This window comes from Anabrus simplex, chromosome 12 (assembly GCF_040414725.1).
Source record: "Anabrus simplex isolate iqAnaSimp1 chromosome 12, ASM4041472v1, whole genome shotgun sequence".
Taxonomy (NCBI): Eukaryota; Metazoa; Arthropoda; class Insecta; order Orthoptera; family Tettigoniidae; genus Anabrus; species Anabrus simplex.
The window spans coordinates 29,159,788-29,174,701 of NC_090276.1; the positions used below are offsets into that span (position 1 = coordinate 29,159,788).

Genomic DNA, 14,914 nt, shown 5'->3' on the forward strand with positions numbered 1-14,914 from the left:
ACTTTAAATAACAAGCTATTATGTAATGCATTCTGTAAGCTTATAAATAAACATGGCTTGTGTTAATGATTAGCTTTTGGCTTGGTGAAAGTTATGATGGTAGTGAAAAAGGAAGTGAATCGAGATACATATTTCATTTCTGATGTGGAATTATCATGGTGTCTGCAAGCTATGCATGGATTCAATTCTGCACAATAGGCTTTTCATTTGATGGTTTTATTGTTATTGTTACCATTATTTTTTCCTGTGTTTTCTCCCTCAAGGTTTTGCAGAATTCTCAACTTCTTTAAGTTGAATAACAACCTCAGATATAAAGTTTTGATAAAAACAAATATCAGATGGATTCCTTATTGTTGAATTCACGTATAACTCATCTTGGCCAAAAAGTATGTATGGTGAGAAAATAGCCTTCACTTGGGGAGTGAAAGGGTTAAACGAACTTCGTAATAATGGTTATGTCTACTGTACCAAAGGAGAACATTTCAGCTTTAATTTTTGCACGTCCATGTGTATCAACTATCTCATCAGTTAGCAATCTCACAGATCAGAATTTTATGAACACTTTTAGACATAAAAGCGCAGCAAGATTTTTGTTACTAGATGGTTTTATATGTATTTTAAAAGTCTTTGTATCTCATGTTGACCCATGAGGTGAGTAGAAATAAGCCATATTGTATCTCTTATTTCATATTTCCCAATTTAGTAGCTACCGGTATGGAGAGAATCTTTCTTCTCATACTTTTTTCTTTTTTTCCCTTCAGATTCTCTTGGATATAAAACTACAAACTCTCCACAAACTTCTTCATTCAAATTCCATATTTATGTTATATTATCCGCTGCAAAGGGAGGGAACATATAATATATTTACATAGCACGGCACTATTTCTCAGTGAAGATTCCAACTGTTAATGAAGTCAAGGGACCTTAATAAGAAAATTTATATTTTCAACATTAGTTCGTGCAACATTCTTTTAATTGTTCAGTCTCCATTCATTAATGTGTTTTAATTGTTCAGGACACATTTTAAGTAGAACAAAATTATTTTAATGTGTATAACATGGGTGTACTTAAGTATTCTTCATTCTTTTTTATATCTTGCTCAGTTGTGGAATTTTATGGCTGGCAATGGCTCAAAAAGCTGCAACATGTACCACATTATGTAAAATAAGCTAAGAGTTTGTTATATTTGTATTGAATAAGTGGCCACAGAGATTCTTCTTCTTTTAGCAGCCACATGCTCAGTGTTCTGTATTGGCAGCTAATATGTATATTGTTTTAGTGTTAACATTTTCTGTGGTATTCTCATGATCTTCCAACAAAGAAATTCTAGACATGGTCAACAATCTAGAATGATCATGATTACATCATTGTTGGCCTAATGTTCTGGATGTATAATGAGTTGCAGATCACAAAAAGACTGTCATGCATTTTATTTGTAGGCAACAGTTTCCATCTTGTGAAATTGAAGTTTTCCATAATCCCCGGTTAATCAAATGTTAATAACAGAATGCTTTTATGTTACTGGTTCTTATCAGACTCTTATCAGTAATTGCATTCATGTCCATAAAAGCAGTTTGTAACAACATTGCCACTTGAATCAGAAAACAAAATGTTAAAGGTAACGGAAGATTTCTTTTCTGTATATAGTTTCCCTAATCTTTAATGAAGCTGTTTCGAACACCTAGGTCCTGATTAACAATCTGGATTGTACAGTTTGGTTATTTCCTCTCATGTTTTACTTTTTTTCTTTCATACTTGTTACATCAATCCTCTTGTTCCCTGAAACACATATGAACTGTTGTATAATATCTAACAATATGAAATCTACCAACGTGAGGCTGACATACTGTATTTAAGCACCTTCAAATACCACCACACTGAGCCAGGTTTGAACCTCCCAACTTGAGCACAGAAGGCCGATGCTCTACCATCTCAGCTAAGCAGCCTGGCAAAGACAGTCGAATATTAGTCAGTACTGTGAAACTTTGCCTTTTGGATTCTGTTGTTAATCATCATCATTCATTTCCCTCGTCCAGCTGTCGCCAAGTTGGGTGCGATGGGTAGCATCTAGTGAGCAGTTATTTTATTTACTGTCCGGCTCCATGGCTAAATGGTTAGCGTGCTGGCCTTTGGTCACAGGAGTCCCGGGTTTGATTCCCGGCAGGGTCGGGAATTTTAACCATCTTTGGTTAATTTCCTTGGCATGGGGGCTGGGTGTATGTGTTGTCTTCATCATTTCATTGTCATCACGACGGGCAGGTCGCCTACGGGTGTCAAATCAAAAGACCTGCACCTGGCGAGCCGAACTCGTCCTGGGATCTCCCGGCACTAAAAGCCATACGCCATTTTATTTTATTTATTTAGCGTATGATGCTACAGTTGACAATCGATATACGGTACTGGAGTGACACTGCTGCACGATACTGGACTTCAAACGTTTGTGGAACGTAGTATTTTTATGTTTGTGGAACATGGCTGATCTACAAACTGTGGAGTGCTTAGGCACTGGGTATTGTATGACTTTGTGGCAGCCTGGTATTACATGTTGGTGAAAGCTGGGAGGTGCTATATCTCAGACTTACCATAATTTATGTTCATGAACGACAAGCGTGTATTGCTCAAGTGAATATATCTTTAAAACAAGTGTTAGTCAGTGAACACAGTATTATGAAACTTCGTCAGTGAGTCATTTGTTAGTAGTTTGATAAGTTAGCTGCTATTATGCTGTGCATGGCAGCAACAATTTATAGAATTGGTAAATGTAACAATAACCACCAAATAGATATCTTACCCTTCCAGAAATCGGGCATAAGAGATAATATTCATAATGTGAATGTTTCCTTTCAGAACTCCAGTACAGAATGTGCCTATCCCTGTGAAGTTCCCACTAGAGAGCCAACGGCATCTGTGGGGAGGAGAAGGCGTCATCAAGGGCTTCCAGAAGCGTGCGCCAACTGCACGGCGCGTTGCTCACTTTTGGGTGCCAACTCTCCGCCGCTCTGTGGTGTATAGTGAGATTCTGGACACACACACATCTGTTGTTGTCACACAGCGAACCATTGATCTCATCCATAAGAACTATGGATTTGATCATTACATATTGAAGGTATATGAATAGAGCAATAGAAATTATGTATCTAGCTGGTTGCTTTATGTCACACTGACACAGATAGGTCTTATGGCAAATTATGTTTCAATTAGGATTAAAACTGATTGGGGAAGCCTGGAGAAGTTAAGGAATAATTGGCAAGAAATGTTCATAATGACAGAAAGTTTAACTTCAATGAATACAGAGTGGTGCATTAGCAAGCTTACCCTTTGTGAAATACAAATGTAATGTTACAAATAAAATGCTGTTTTATCGCTCTAATTTAATTCTGATATGACCCAGTAAGTACACGCACAATTAATTGTATTCACCTATGAATGACCAGACTCCACTAAATGCTTTTCTTGAATGGGCAGTAATCTGTAATGACAAGCTCCACCTTTCACTTTCACTTGTATGCTCAGTCCCTCTGCACACATCAGCTGCATGCAGATAGGTCCGAACACAGAGCTGCTGACCCACACAGCACATGATGTCTGTTTCTTGTTTCGTCGACTCCAGAGAAAGTCCAGTAATTGTTTCTTACAAATGTTTCATTACTTTCAGATAATCCCAACAGTTTATCATTTCACCTTTGGTTTCACAACACTGTTGGTATAAGACCATAAACAACATGTTCATGTTTGACCTGGCCTGCCATGTTTTCTTCAGACTTAGCAAATTTTTCCCTCATCATCATGATTGCATTTTCCTCTTCATTTTTTGGTGCATCACCGTAAACGCTTGGTATGCTGCCTATAATATTCAGACATCTCGACAATCGCAAAACATACTCAACACACTTGAAAAATAACAGCAGTGAGCAGTAACTAATTGTTCCAGAAATGCGAGGGAAATGGCTAGTTATTTAAGAAGGATACCACTATATAGCACCACTTACCGGAAACCATTAAGATCACTTTTTTTTTTTTTTTTTTTTTTAATGTTATTCTTGAACAGCCTCATATATACACAAGACAAGGTACCGGGTGAGTTGGCTGTGCAGTTAGAGACAGGCAGCTGTGAGCTTGCATCCGGGAGATAGTGGGTTCGAACCCCACTGTCGGCAGCCCTGAAGATGGTTTTCCGTAGTTTCCCATTTTCACACCAGGCAAATGCTGGGGCTGTACCTTATTTAAGGCCATGGCCCCTTCCTTCCCACTCCTAGACCTTTCCTATCCCATCATCGCCATAAGACCTATCTGTGTTGATGTGACGTAAAACAAATTAAAAAAAAAAAAAGTCATAGGTAGGTTAGTTGTTCTGAAATTCTGAGTTCACAAAATCAGCAGACAAATGAGGTTAAATTGCATACCGGTACTATTTTGAACCTTCTCTCCAGATAGATTTTATCGGGATGCCTATTTTTCCTTTGTTAGAAAGGGAAAGTCTTTACTCTTTGTTATTATTAACTTAATATTGTAAATATATTTGTCAATCTTAACTCACTCAGTGCCAAGCACGCTGATTGATATTTTAAAACTAGCACGCTGGCAGTGCCAAACACGTCAATTGCCATTTAAATGCATATGTTCAAATAGTTCATTCTAGCTCCCACAGATGTAACCCCAGTGCAGACTAACTTTCACCGATTCAAAACGGAGGATCAGTGTATCGATCGATAAACATGCGAACCACATTCCTTAGCAAAGTAACTTTCTGTTGACATCTTCACTTGTTGAGTAACCGTTTGTTCGTAGTCAGTTAGTGTTCTTGCGCTCTTGTAAAATGGCTTGTAAATTGTACAAAAGTGCAGATTATTTGCAGGGAAGTGATATACAGGCGATGATAGAAGGAGTGTATGCTGATTGTGAGTCGGAAAATGGTTTAGTGCCTTGTGTGGAGGAAAGTGATAGTGATTAATCTGATGACGTCACGTTGCTGAACCTGATGAGGTAGGCACAGCAATATTTAATGATTTATTTTCGGATGATATATCTGGTGTTCAGATGACTGGTCAGACACCGATCAACCTGGACACATGCCCAATTATTTGAATAATGCAGGTATGAGTAAATTACCTAGTGATGAATCTTGCATGGCATACTTCCTGTTGTTTTTCACGCCGGCACTTTTGTCATTTCTCGTACTAACCGATACGGGGAACAATTTTTAGCACAGTAGCAAGACCATTTACTCAATACTGCAGGTATGATAATTGGAGGCTTGTTACTTTGGATGAGATGAGAATTTTTTTAGGACTCTGGATGATGACCAGTATCATAATAAAGCCTAAGTTATAAAATGTATGAGTATTGGACAAAAAAAATGTTTGTTGCTCCCATATTCAATGAAGTTATGCTTAGAAATTGCTTTTAGCTCATTTTAAACATTACTGAATGTAACTTGAAATTTTCATGCTATTATGTGTGTTACTTTTCTTCATATGCACTTTTATTTGTAACTGTGTCAAACCAGTTCACCTCCCTTAGAAATGTCTGGCACGGGGCATTTCAGTCACCTCAGAATGCTTGGCAGTGAATGTGTTAAGATACCGGTAATTTTCACATCCATCACTGCTAGGGGCTAATGTTTCCCTCGCTTCACTTCAGTTTTGGTTCATTCTCTCAGCATCAGGTGGTGTCTGTTATGTCGCTCCCATAATGTGGTAGAAAATGCAAGTTTGTGTTTACTCCTCCATTGCAAGAAAGGCAAGCATCTTAGAATTTACAGTGAAGTGCACAGGACTAAAGTTAGGTCGGTATCATTAGAACACCTACTTCTTGATTGCTAATCCATACTGCTTTGTCAGATCCTGAGTCTCAAAGCCTGTTATGAGTTCACTAACTTAGTAATGATACTGCCTTACGTTTATAGTGTATAGTAAACAGTCAACACGTGTTATATTTATAGTGAATGAATAGTCAGACAGCAGTGTTATTTGTTGAGAAATGCACTTAATTTAACTTACGTTTCAGTAAATAGATAAACGGGCCTATGATTTTTCTATTTACATTATTTTAAAGTTAAATAAATACATGTAAGGTTGTATGATTTTTCAACTTCAGAAAATATGGTCACATTACATCTGTAGTCTTACTAATAAAATATCCTTATACAGTTGTTTAAGACTTGTCCACATTGAATAAACCTCGTATAATTGTTGCATATTTTTGTTACTAATAAAAATGGTATAAGCATTGTATTACTGTACAGCACACATACACTCGTTCCAAGCTGTTCCCCAATCTCTTCCTGCACTGGCATATTTCTTCACGTTCACCGCCTTTACGACCGCTTTTGCTGGTTATTTTGGAGCAAAACCTTCCAAGCAGTGTGGTAGCATGAATAGAATGCTCGAATAACAAGAACAGAACAGTAATACATGTATTTCAATGCTATCTTACTCTCACTAGTAATAAATATGTCACTGTTAATAATTACTAACCTCATTCCATGCTCATGTTCGTAGTACTGTGAGAACATGAAGTTTGCACGATATACAGCCCCCTCTTGGATCTTTCATTAAGTCATTTCTGTCTGTGGTAATGACAATTCGAGCATATCCTTTCATAAATATATATTTAATTTTAAAACTTTTGTCGTATAGGAGAATTGGGTCACTCCATTTCTTAAAGTGTTTTATGTTATGAAGATATCCAGCTTCCATAACCTCTAAATTTTCTATGCCTTCTGTTTTACAAATATCGTGGAGATCATGGTTATTTTTCATTCTTTCAATGTGTACTTAATGGATAAGTTGGATATTTTAACATGATTATATTACTGCAGACGGTAAATACCACTAAAATAAACTGATCGCTTGTTGTTTCTTTTAAAGATAAAAATTTCATGATGTTCCGTATTGAACTGTTTCACAATTATTTGTAATTTCAATTTAATTGTTTCTTTGTCGTCACTCGCTGCTATACAGCGCTTATACAAGGGTCCTGGTTTGTATAAACAATTCAGTGAATAACTATAACAGATGTATATACAAGAGGCGTATAGACGGTTTATTAGTAACAAAAATGCATATAAACGGTGTATAAATCTTGTATAAAAGTTACACACTGTTTATTACGAGGGCTTTTGTTTTTTTCAACCTCCAATCGGTTGCGAAATTAAAACAACAGTGAGAAGCCGAGGAAGCATTGTGGAGATGTGTTGCGCAGTGTCTCTAGTATGCCTGTTGATCGCATCGCGACACACTTGAGAGTTCTGAGCGTTTAGTGAGCACGTAAACATGCCTAGGACAGTAGAGTCTCCTGCCAAGTGTGAAGTGTGTGCTGTCATTCTATTTCGTCATGATAAGGGGTGCAATGCGTACCTTGGGTGCAGTTCAGCTGAAATTCATCGATGAATGAGTAATGTGTACGGGAAAACTTTCATGAGGGACAGCAAAGTGCAGCAATGGTGCAGGAACTTTGAAGCAGGATGTACGGACGTTCATGATGCAGGCGGTCAGGGAAGGAAGCGAGTGTCAGACGATGATCTTCTTCAGTGAGTGGATCAGGCGATTTTTTGGAAAGTTTAGAAATTTATCTTGCACAAAACTATGACTTTGAATCAAGTTTAAATGAAAGAAGTACAGAAGAGAACCCATTGTATAAACTAGTGTTTGATCATTTAAGGAAGAAAAACTTGAAGATCTTAAATTTATTTAGGTATTCTCATTCAATTCATCAAAATATTAATGTATGATCATTTTCATATTTCATTAGTTTCTTTATTCATTGATATGGTGAATTAGGATACAGTACTTCTTTAACCTTTTGCTGTTCCTCATTTAAAGGTGGATGCCCAGCCGTAATTACAGTGTTTTCTGACAGAGTCCTTTATATCCCAATAGGCACAGCAACATAAATCCCACCCTTCAAAAGAAAATAACTAGAAGTCGTACGAATAAATGTAACTTCTTTTGAATTTCATTCCTAAACGGTTATTGCATATAAATGTGTACTTACCCTAATTCTGAATACCCACATTTCATTCCTGGTGGTATTCCAAAAAGTACCCCGTCCTGCACAGTGGTAAATCGCACTGCTTACCTTTGAATGTTGTTTGTTTGCCTCTCCCAGAAGCTGCCCTATTTTTAATTTGTGAACACAAAGCACACATTTTGCCATGACCAGGTATCTTCACAAGAGAATGAAATAATTTAGGGGATGGACAACTGATAGGTAAACTCTTCCTTCTTGTACGTTTGCGAGACGTGAAGTTCCCGATCAGCCATTGCACCAAGTTGCGCCGGAAGTTCAGCTTCTGTTTCCATGAGCTGTGAGAGCTGGTCGGTTACTCATATCATAAAGAATGAAACTGTTCACAACGCATACATTCATCACAAAATGAAATATAAATTTCCACCATTTTTAGACGTTCGCCCTACTCCGTAGTATTCTCTTTTCTGATCACTGTTGTCCACGCCACCCGTATGTTTTGTGTAATTTATGACGGCACTAGGACACAGTTTCTATTTCTTCATTGCCTTTAGCGGCTTTTCATTTCACTGTACCATTATTCACAGAATCTGAATTTGTTGACAGCATAAGGACCTTTCGACACAACTCCGCGATTAGACGACATAGTGTGAACTTGAACAAGAGTAATCTCTAACTAAAGGCAATGTTTATAAAGTAGGTCTACTTGAGAAATATACACAGGAAATACTGTCAACAAGGTTTCAAGGGAATACAGTATGGTTTCGCAAGACCCTTCAATATTTATGTCAACACACTTTTAATGAACGTGAGTAGGACGAGCACTTTGGAGCGTTTAGCACGGCAGGCGTGTGATAATATTCTAGCGCTCTGGAGCGTTAAAGGTCAGCAAAGAGTTAAATTGTAAGAAAAACAAAAGATAGTGTTATATTCCTTGAATTGACATCACTGATGAAGGGAATGGATAATTTTCCTGAAACATGTATGATAAAATAAATAATTTTCAATCATTAAAAGGTGTATTGGCAAGGTGGACCCAACATAAACTATTTTAAATAGTTTCTTTAATAGATTTGGATCAGGTGATTCGAGAAAATTGCATTGCACCCCTCAGCATGAAGAAATCGAATGACAGAACCCACTTCACACTTCGTGGGAGACTCTATTGTCCTAGGCATGTTTATGTGCTCATTATGCGCTCAGAACTCACAATTGTGTCGTGATGCGGTCGACAGGCATACTAGAGACACTGCACAACACTTCATCAGATTCTCACTGTGGTTTTAATTTCGTGACCGATCGGAGGTTGAAAAAAAAAAAATAGCCCTCGTAGTAAGAATGCTGATCTATATCTTACTTAATTTAGGATCATGGTGAAAAATGTAAATTACATTATTACGAATTATTACTATGCGAAATTTCTTTGTATTTACTAAGTTCTTTTCATATTAGTGGGACAAGTTGAACCGTAGACACCTGTTTCTTTCAGACTCCAGCATGTGACTTGCAGTCACGACTTGCTGTCAAATTCAAACGTAACATGCTACTGGCTTTGGATCAGAAGAACTTCTATCACGACGATCCTGAGAAACAGGAAGAAGTCTACAATAGATATAAAGATTACTTAAAACCTGTAAGTATTATTTTGTAATCATGAATAGGAGTAAGAGTGGTTTTAGTTGTTGTTGGATCACGATGTTAATATGATGAAGCAGTCCATGCCACCCTATCCTGTGCTAAGTTCCCTGCCTCGTGACTATTGTAGCTTTGTCTGACTCGAATATGTTTGTTATATTCATGATATGGTTCATTACAAGTAATGAAAATCATTTTATTTTCCGTATTGAAAGAATCTCAATAATAATATAAGAGAATTTATTGTAATGTAATTACAGTAATGTATTGAATAGGTTGGAGTCCAATAAATTCTCTTATATTATTATTATGATATGGTTCTCCTTAGCATTTCTATCCCACACATTTTCCTTTGAAACTGAACACATTGATTTCTGGATGTTGCATGCTTTCAATCTGTCTTGACCCATTGTGGGTGGGGACCAGTAGAATACATCCACAATATCTCCTGCCCTTCATAACAGGTGACTGAACTGGAGGACACTACGGATAAGAAAGAAAGTAAACACAACACTTAAAAATATGACTTTCCACTTCACACTCACAAAGAAGAAAATGCCAGCTAGAATATTCCCTACACAAGAAAGGCAAGAATATTAACACACATGAAGAAGTACTGGATGGACCGCAAGGCTTGGACAGTTCCTACCAAGAAATCGACAAACCAATAGGTTGATTAAAGTGATCCAATGTGGTCGCAAAAGAAGAAGAACAGGCGACTGAAAGGGAGAACCTCCAGGGGCTCTCACTTACTTATGCCTGTCTCCTCGCCTTCATCTTTCCTACCTGACCTCTCTTGGTCAATTTTTGTTTGCGAGAACTAGGGAATCCTTCATTTTCGCACCTTTCATGGTTCTTCTTTTTCTGATACTGTTGTAACCAAGGTTGAAGTTTACAGAACACAACTTTATTTGCTTCACTTTATGATATTTACACAAATAACTGAAATTTATTTTGAAGCAAAAAGGAATATTGAATCTTGAGAAAAGTCTGTCTTTATACAATATGTACAGGTTTGCAGTCTTTATATACACTTCTATCTTGAAAAGATAGTCTTTGTGAATTGACACGTTGATAGTCGAGAACTATCTGGCACACTAACATAAATGTTCATGAGAGTCCTTGTTTGTTGAAGTGCCTGAATTCCTAAAAAGCAAGTTCAATTGATTGAAGAATTTCCACCTAGCGAAACTAAGGGAGCTTGCATAAATTAGGGAATGAAAATGGCATGTAAAAGAATTACGGAACATAGGCAGCGGAAACAGGTAAGGGAGCGGTGACCAGAGGTGAAACCTCGTACTGCCAGAAATTCAGTCCACCTGGTCGAAGCACATTTTCAAGAGGAGTAGCCTCCGTGCTCGACGTAGGGTGTATTCTGGAGCTGGACACCGGGGCAAGTGGGCAAGTGGGCAGGCAGGGAGCTCCTATTTATAGTACACTCGATGGTCAGGCACGCGCACTGAGGGCTGCGCGTCGAAGCTAGCAGAATGATACACAGGCGCGCGTGCAGCTGGCTGGCGGAGCGAGAAGGGAGCGCCGGACATACAACACCCTCCCCTCCTAAATGCGCCGGTACGGCGTGAAACGGCGGCGGCGCTGGCGGCGACTGCGATGCTGGGGCGGAGCTGCTGATATCTCTGTTGCATTGTCCGGAGCTGGAACTGGGCGGAGTGGCGCTGTCTCGTCCTGAAAGGAACCCATTGTTATTAAATGATCTAAAGCTCGTTCTGCAATAGATTTATCTGGTTTAGCAATAGCATCAATAGCTGGACAGGGGCGGTAGCGCAGACGTATCTGATCTTGATGGCGGCAGATACGTTTCTCCGTAGTCTGTATCTCGTAGAGACGATGACCCAAAGATCTGCAGATGACTCCAGGTATCCAGAGTGGGTTGGATTTGAATGTCCTGGTGTAGACCTTGTCGTTGAGGGAGAACTTCGTTGGTGAGGTCTTATGCTGGGCCGGAAGAGGCTGTAACAGAGAAAGTAAAGTTCTGTGAGGCCGTCCATGGAGCTTCTGTGCAGGAGTGATATTATCAGCGCCGGGTAGAGTTCTGTAGTTGTTTAAGAGTTGGAGCAAGGCTTGGTCTTTAGTTAAGCCTGAAGAGACAGCTTTCTTCATACTTCGTTTAAATGTTTGTACGAAGCGTTCAGCTTCACCATTAGATTGAGGGTGAAAAGGTGGTGCTAGGATATGACGAATGCCATTATGTGTACAAAAGTTCTGAAAAGCAGTAGCTGTAAATTGAGGTCCGTTGTCCGAAATGAGTACTTGCGGTAAACCTTCTGTAGTAAAGATTTTCTGGAGAGCACGAATGGTAGCTTCGGTTGTAGTAGTCGAATGCATATCCACAACATATGGAAAGTTTGACAGTGAATCGATGACTATTAACCACATGGAATTGAGGAAAGGACCTGCGAAATCGATGTGAACTCGTTCCCATGGAGTAGTAGCAGGAGGCCATGAAGCAAGATCAGAAGACGGGGCGTTCTGATTCGTTTGACATTGCTCACAATGACGTATTAGCTTTTCTATGGCGGCATCAATACCGGGCCAGTAGCAGTGTTGACGGGCGAGTTGCTTTGTTCTGGAGATACCCCAATGGCTTTGGTGTAATAATTCGAGAACTTGTTTCTGTAGGCTAAGTGGGATAACCACTCGGAAGATGGTGCCTGCTTCTAGTAGTACAACTCCGGCACGAGTCGTGAGACGATGCTGCATACGATGATAAGGTGCCAGGTGGGCAGGAAGTGTGCTCTGAAGAGGCCAACCGTTGCGGATGTAAGTACGTACAGTAGCAAGTGTACTGTCCTTATCCGTAGCTTTAGCTATGCAGGTAGCATCAATAGGAAAACTGGATACAGTATCTTCAAGTTCTATGTCCAATTGAAGACATTCAGATTCTTGAGAATCGAAGGCAGTATCAGGACCAACGGGTAAGCGGGAGAGGGCATCAGCATTACAATGCTGGGATGTGGCGCGATATACAATCTGATAGGAATAATCAGAAAGGAACATGGACCATCTTTGAAGCTTTCTGAGGGAATTCTCTGGGATCTTATTACCAGGATGGAATAAGTGTACGAGAGGCTTATGATCGGTAATGATCAGGAAATGGTTGCCATAAAGATATTCATTGAAACGGCGAATACCAAAGATGATGGCTAAAGCTTCTTTCTCTATCTGTGAGTATCGACGTTGATGGTCATTAAGTGTTTTCGAAGCGAAGGCGATGGGGCGTTCTTGTCCATGACGATCCTTCTGGGAGAGAACGGCACCGACACCGTAGTCTGAAGCGTCAGTAGCTAGCGTGATGATCTTGTCGGGCTGAAAATGAGTGAGTTGTATAGCTTGAATTAAGGCTTTGTTGATTGTTTTCCATGCCTGTTGGCATTGCGGAGTCCACTGAAACTTAACACCTTTTTTACGTAGAGCGTTTAATGGAGCTGCCACTGTAGCGAAGCGTGGAATGAACTTATTATAATAGTTCGCTTTGCCTATGAAGGACTGAAGCTGCTTGAGGTTCTGAGGTGCTGGCATGTTTACTATCGCGGAGACATTCTGTATACTAGGACGAATTCCATTCTTATCAAGTATATGTCCGAGGTAGTGAACTTGAGGTTGAAAGAAGGTACATTTAGCGAGATTCGCTCGTAGGCCATTGTCTTTCAATTTCTGGAGAAGAAGGCGGAGATTGGTTAGATGTTCCTGATGATCTTTTCCAGTAACAATAATATCATCCAGGTAGTTAGCACAACCGGGAATGGAGGCGGTGAGTTGAGCCAAATAGCGCTGAAAAATAGCCGCTGAGGATGAAACACCAAAGGGGAGCCGCTGGAGCTGGAGCAGTCCTAGAGGAGTGTTGAGTGTGAGAAATTTCTTAGATTCTTCGTCTAAAAGTAGCTGGAGATATGCTTCTTTAAGATCAACTCGAGAGAAGAATTGTCCACCAGAGAGACGACGGAATAAGTCTTCTGGACGTGGAATAGGAAAGATATCGGTTTCGAGTTGTGCGTTGACTGTAGATCGAAAATCGCCACAAAGTCGAACATTACCATCAGGTTTCTTGATTACCACGAGTGGAGTAGCCCATTGACTAGAAGTAACTGGTACTACAATTCCAGTTTGTATCCATCTTTCTAATTCTTTCGTGACCTGGTCTTGAAGTGCTAGGGGTACTGGACGTGCTTTGAGGAAGCGAGGCTTAGCTCCGGATTTCAGCTGTATGTGAGCTGTATAGTCTTTTGCTGTTCCGAGTTGAGAGTCGAAGACTTCAGGAAACTGCGCTAGGAGAGCGGTAACGTCAGAAGTAGGATGCAATGTAGATACGACGTTAATGTTGTCATGTATCTGGAAACCAAATAAGTTAAATAGATCCATGCCCATAATGTTTGATGCAGTGTAGTTGTTAACTACGAGAAGAGGAATGGCCTTCTGAATTCCTTTATAACTAGCCTGAAGCTTTATTTGACCTTTGATGTCAATTTTCTTCTTGTTAAATGTCACGAGCTGGATGTCAGCTGGAGAGCATGAAGGTGAACCTAAGTCGTGGTAGGTAGTCAGGTTAATAATAGAGACAGGTGATCCAGTGTCTAATTGAAAATCGACAGATCAATCAGAGAATGAGAGAGGAATGATGATTTTGTGAGAATCCTTTGTGGGAAGAATAAGATTGATCTGATCAACTTCCATGTCTTGGCGGGGCTGTATATGCTTCCGGCGCGCTGCAGTAGGCTTAGCAGGGCGGAGCGAACTTTGACAGACAGTCTGAATGTGTCCAAGTTTATTACATCGTTCACAAGTAGCTTTGAAAAAACGACAGTCACGACGTTCATGATGCTTGAAACAACCTCGGCAGGAAGGCAGGAGTTTCGAGGTGTTTTTAGAATTGGGCTTCCGTGTAGCATTACGAGAGGGAACCTGGCGAGAATGCTTGGTGGAGAGCGCCTTAGCCGTACGGTTCACTGTAGCAGAGGACTTGCGGGCCTGAGGCGAGACTTGTGCAACTTCGTGTGGAGAAGCTATGGCTGCGGCAGTCTTGGTAGTAAGCTCATAAACCGTAGCAATACGCTGGACGTCTTCTAAAGAAGGGTTACTCTGCTTGACAGCGTCAAAACGTATTTTGTCTTCAGGAGTATGTAAAATTATCACGTCCCGAATGAGAGAATCAGTGTAGGATGAACCACAACCGTCCTTGGAGCAGATGAACTGGCAGGGTTTAGCTAGACCACGCAATTCAGTTATCCATTCAGTATGTGTCTGATGGGGTTGCTTTCTGCTCTGAAAAAATTTATAGCGAGCAGCCACTATG

General features: G+C 39.8%; 1 protein-coding gene across 1 annotated transcript in view; it reads left to right on the top strand.

Annotated features, from left to right (window-relative positions):
- mRpL28 (mitochondrial ribosomal protein L28) overlaps positions 1-14,914 on the top strand; it is a 30,705-nt gene that overhangs the window by 10,585 nt on the left and 5,206 nt on the right. The window contains exons 3-4 of the mRNA XM_067156269.2: positions 2,848-3,106; positions 9,458-9,601. Of these exons, the coding sequence (XP_067012370.1) occupies positions 2,848-3,106; positions 9,458-9,601 (403 nt within the window). The remainder of the gene's footprint in view (positions 1-2,847; positions 3,107-9,457; positions 9,602-14,914) is intronic.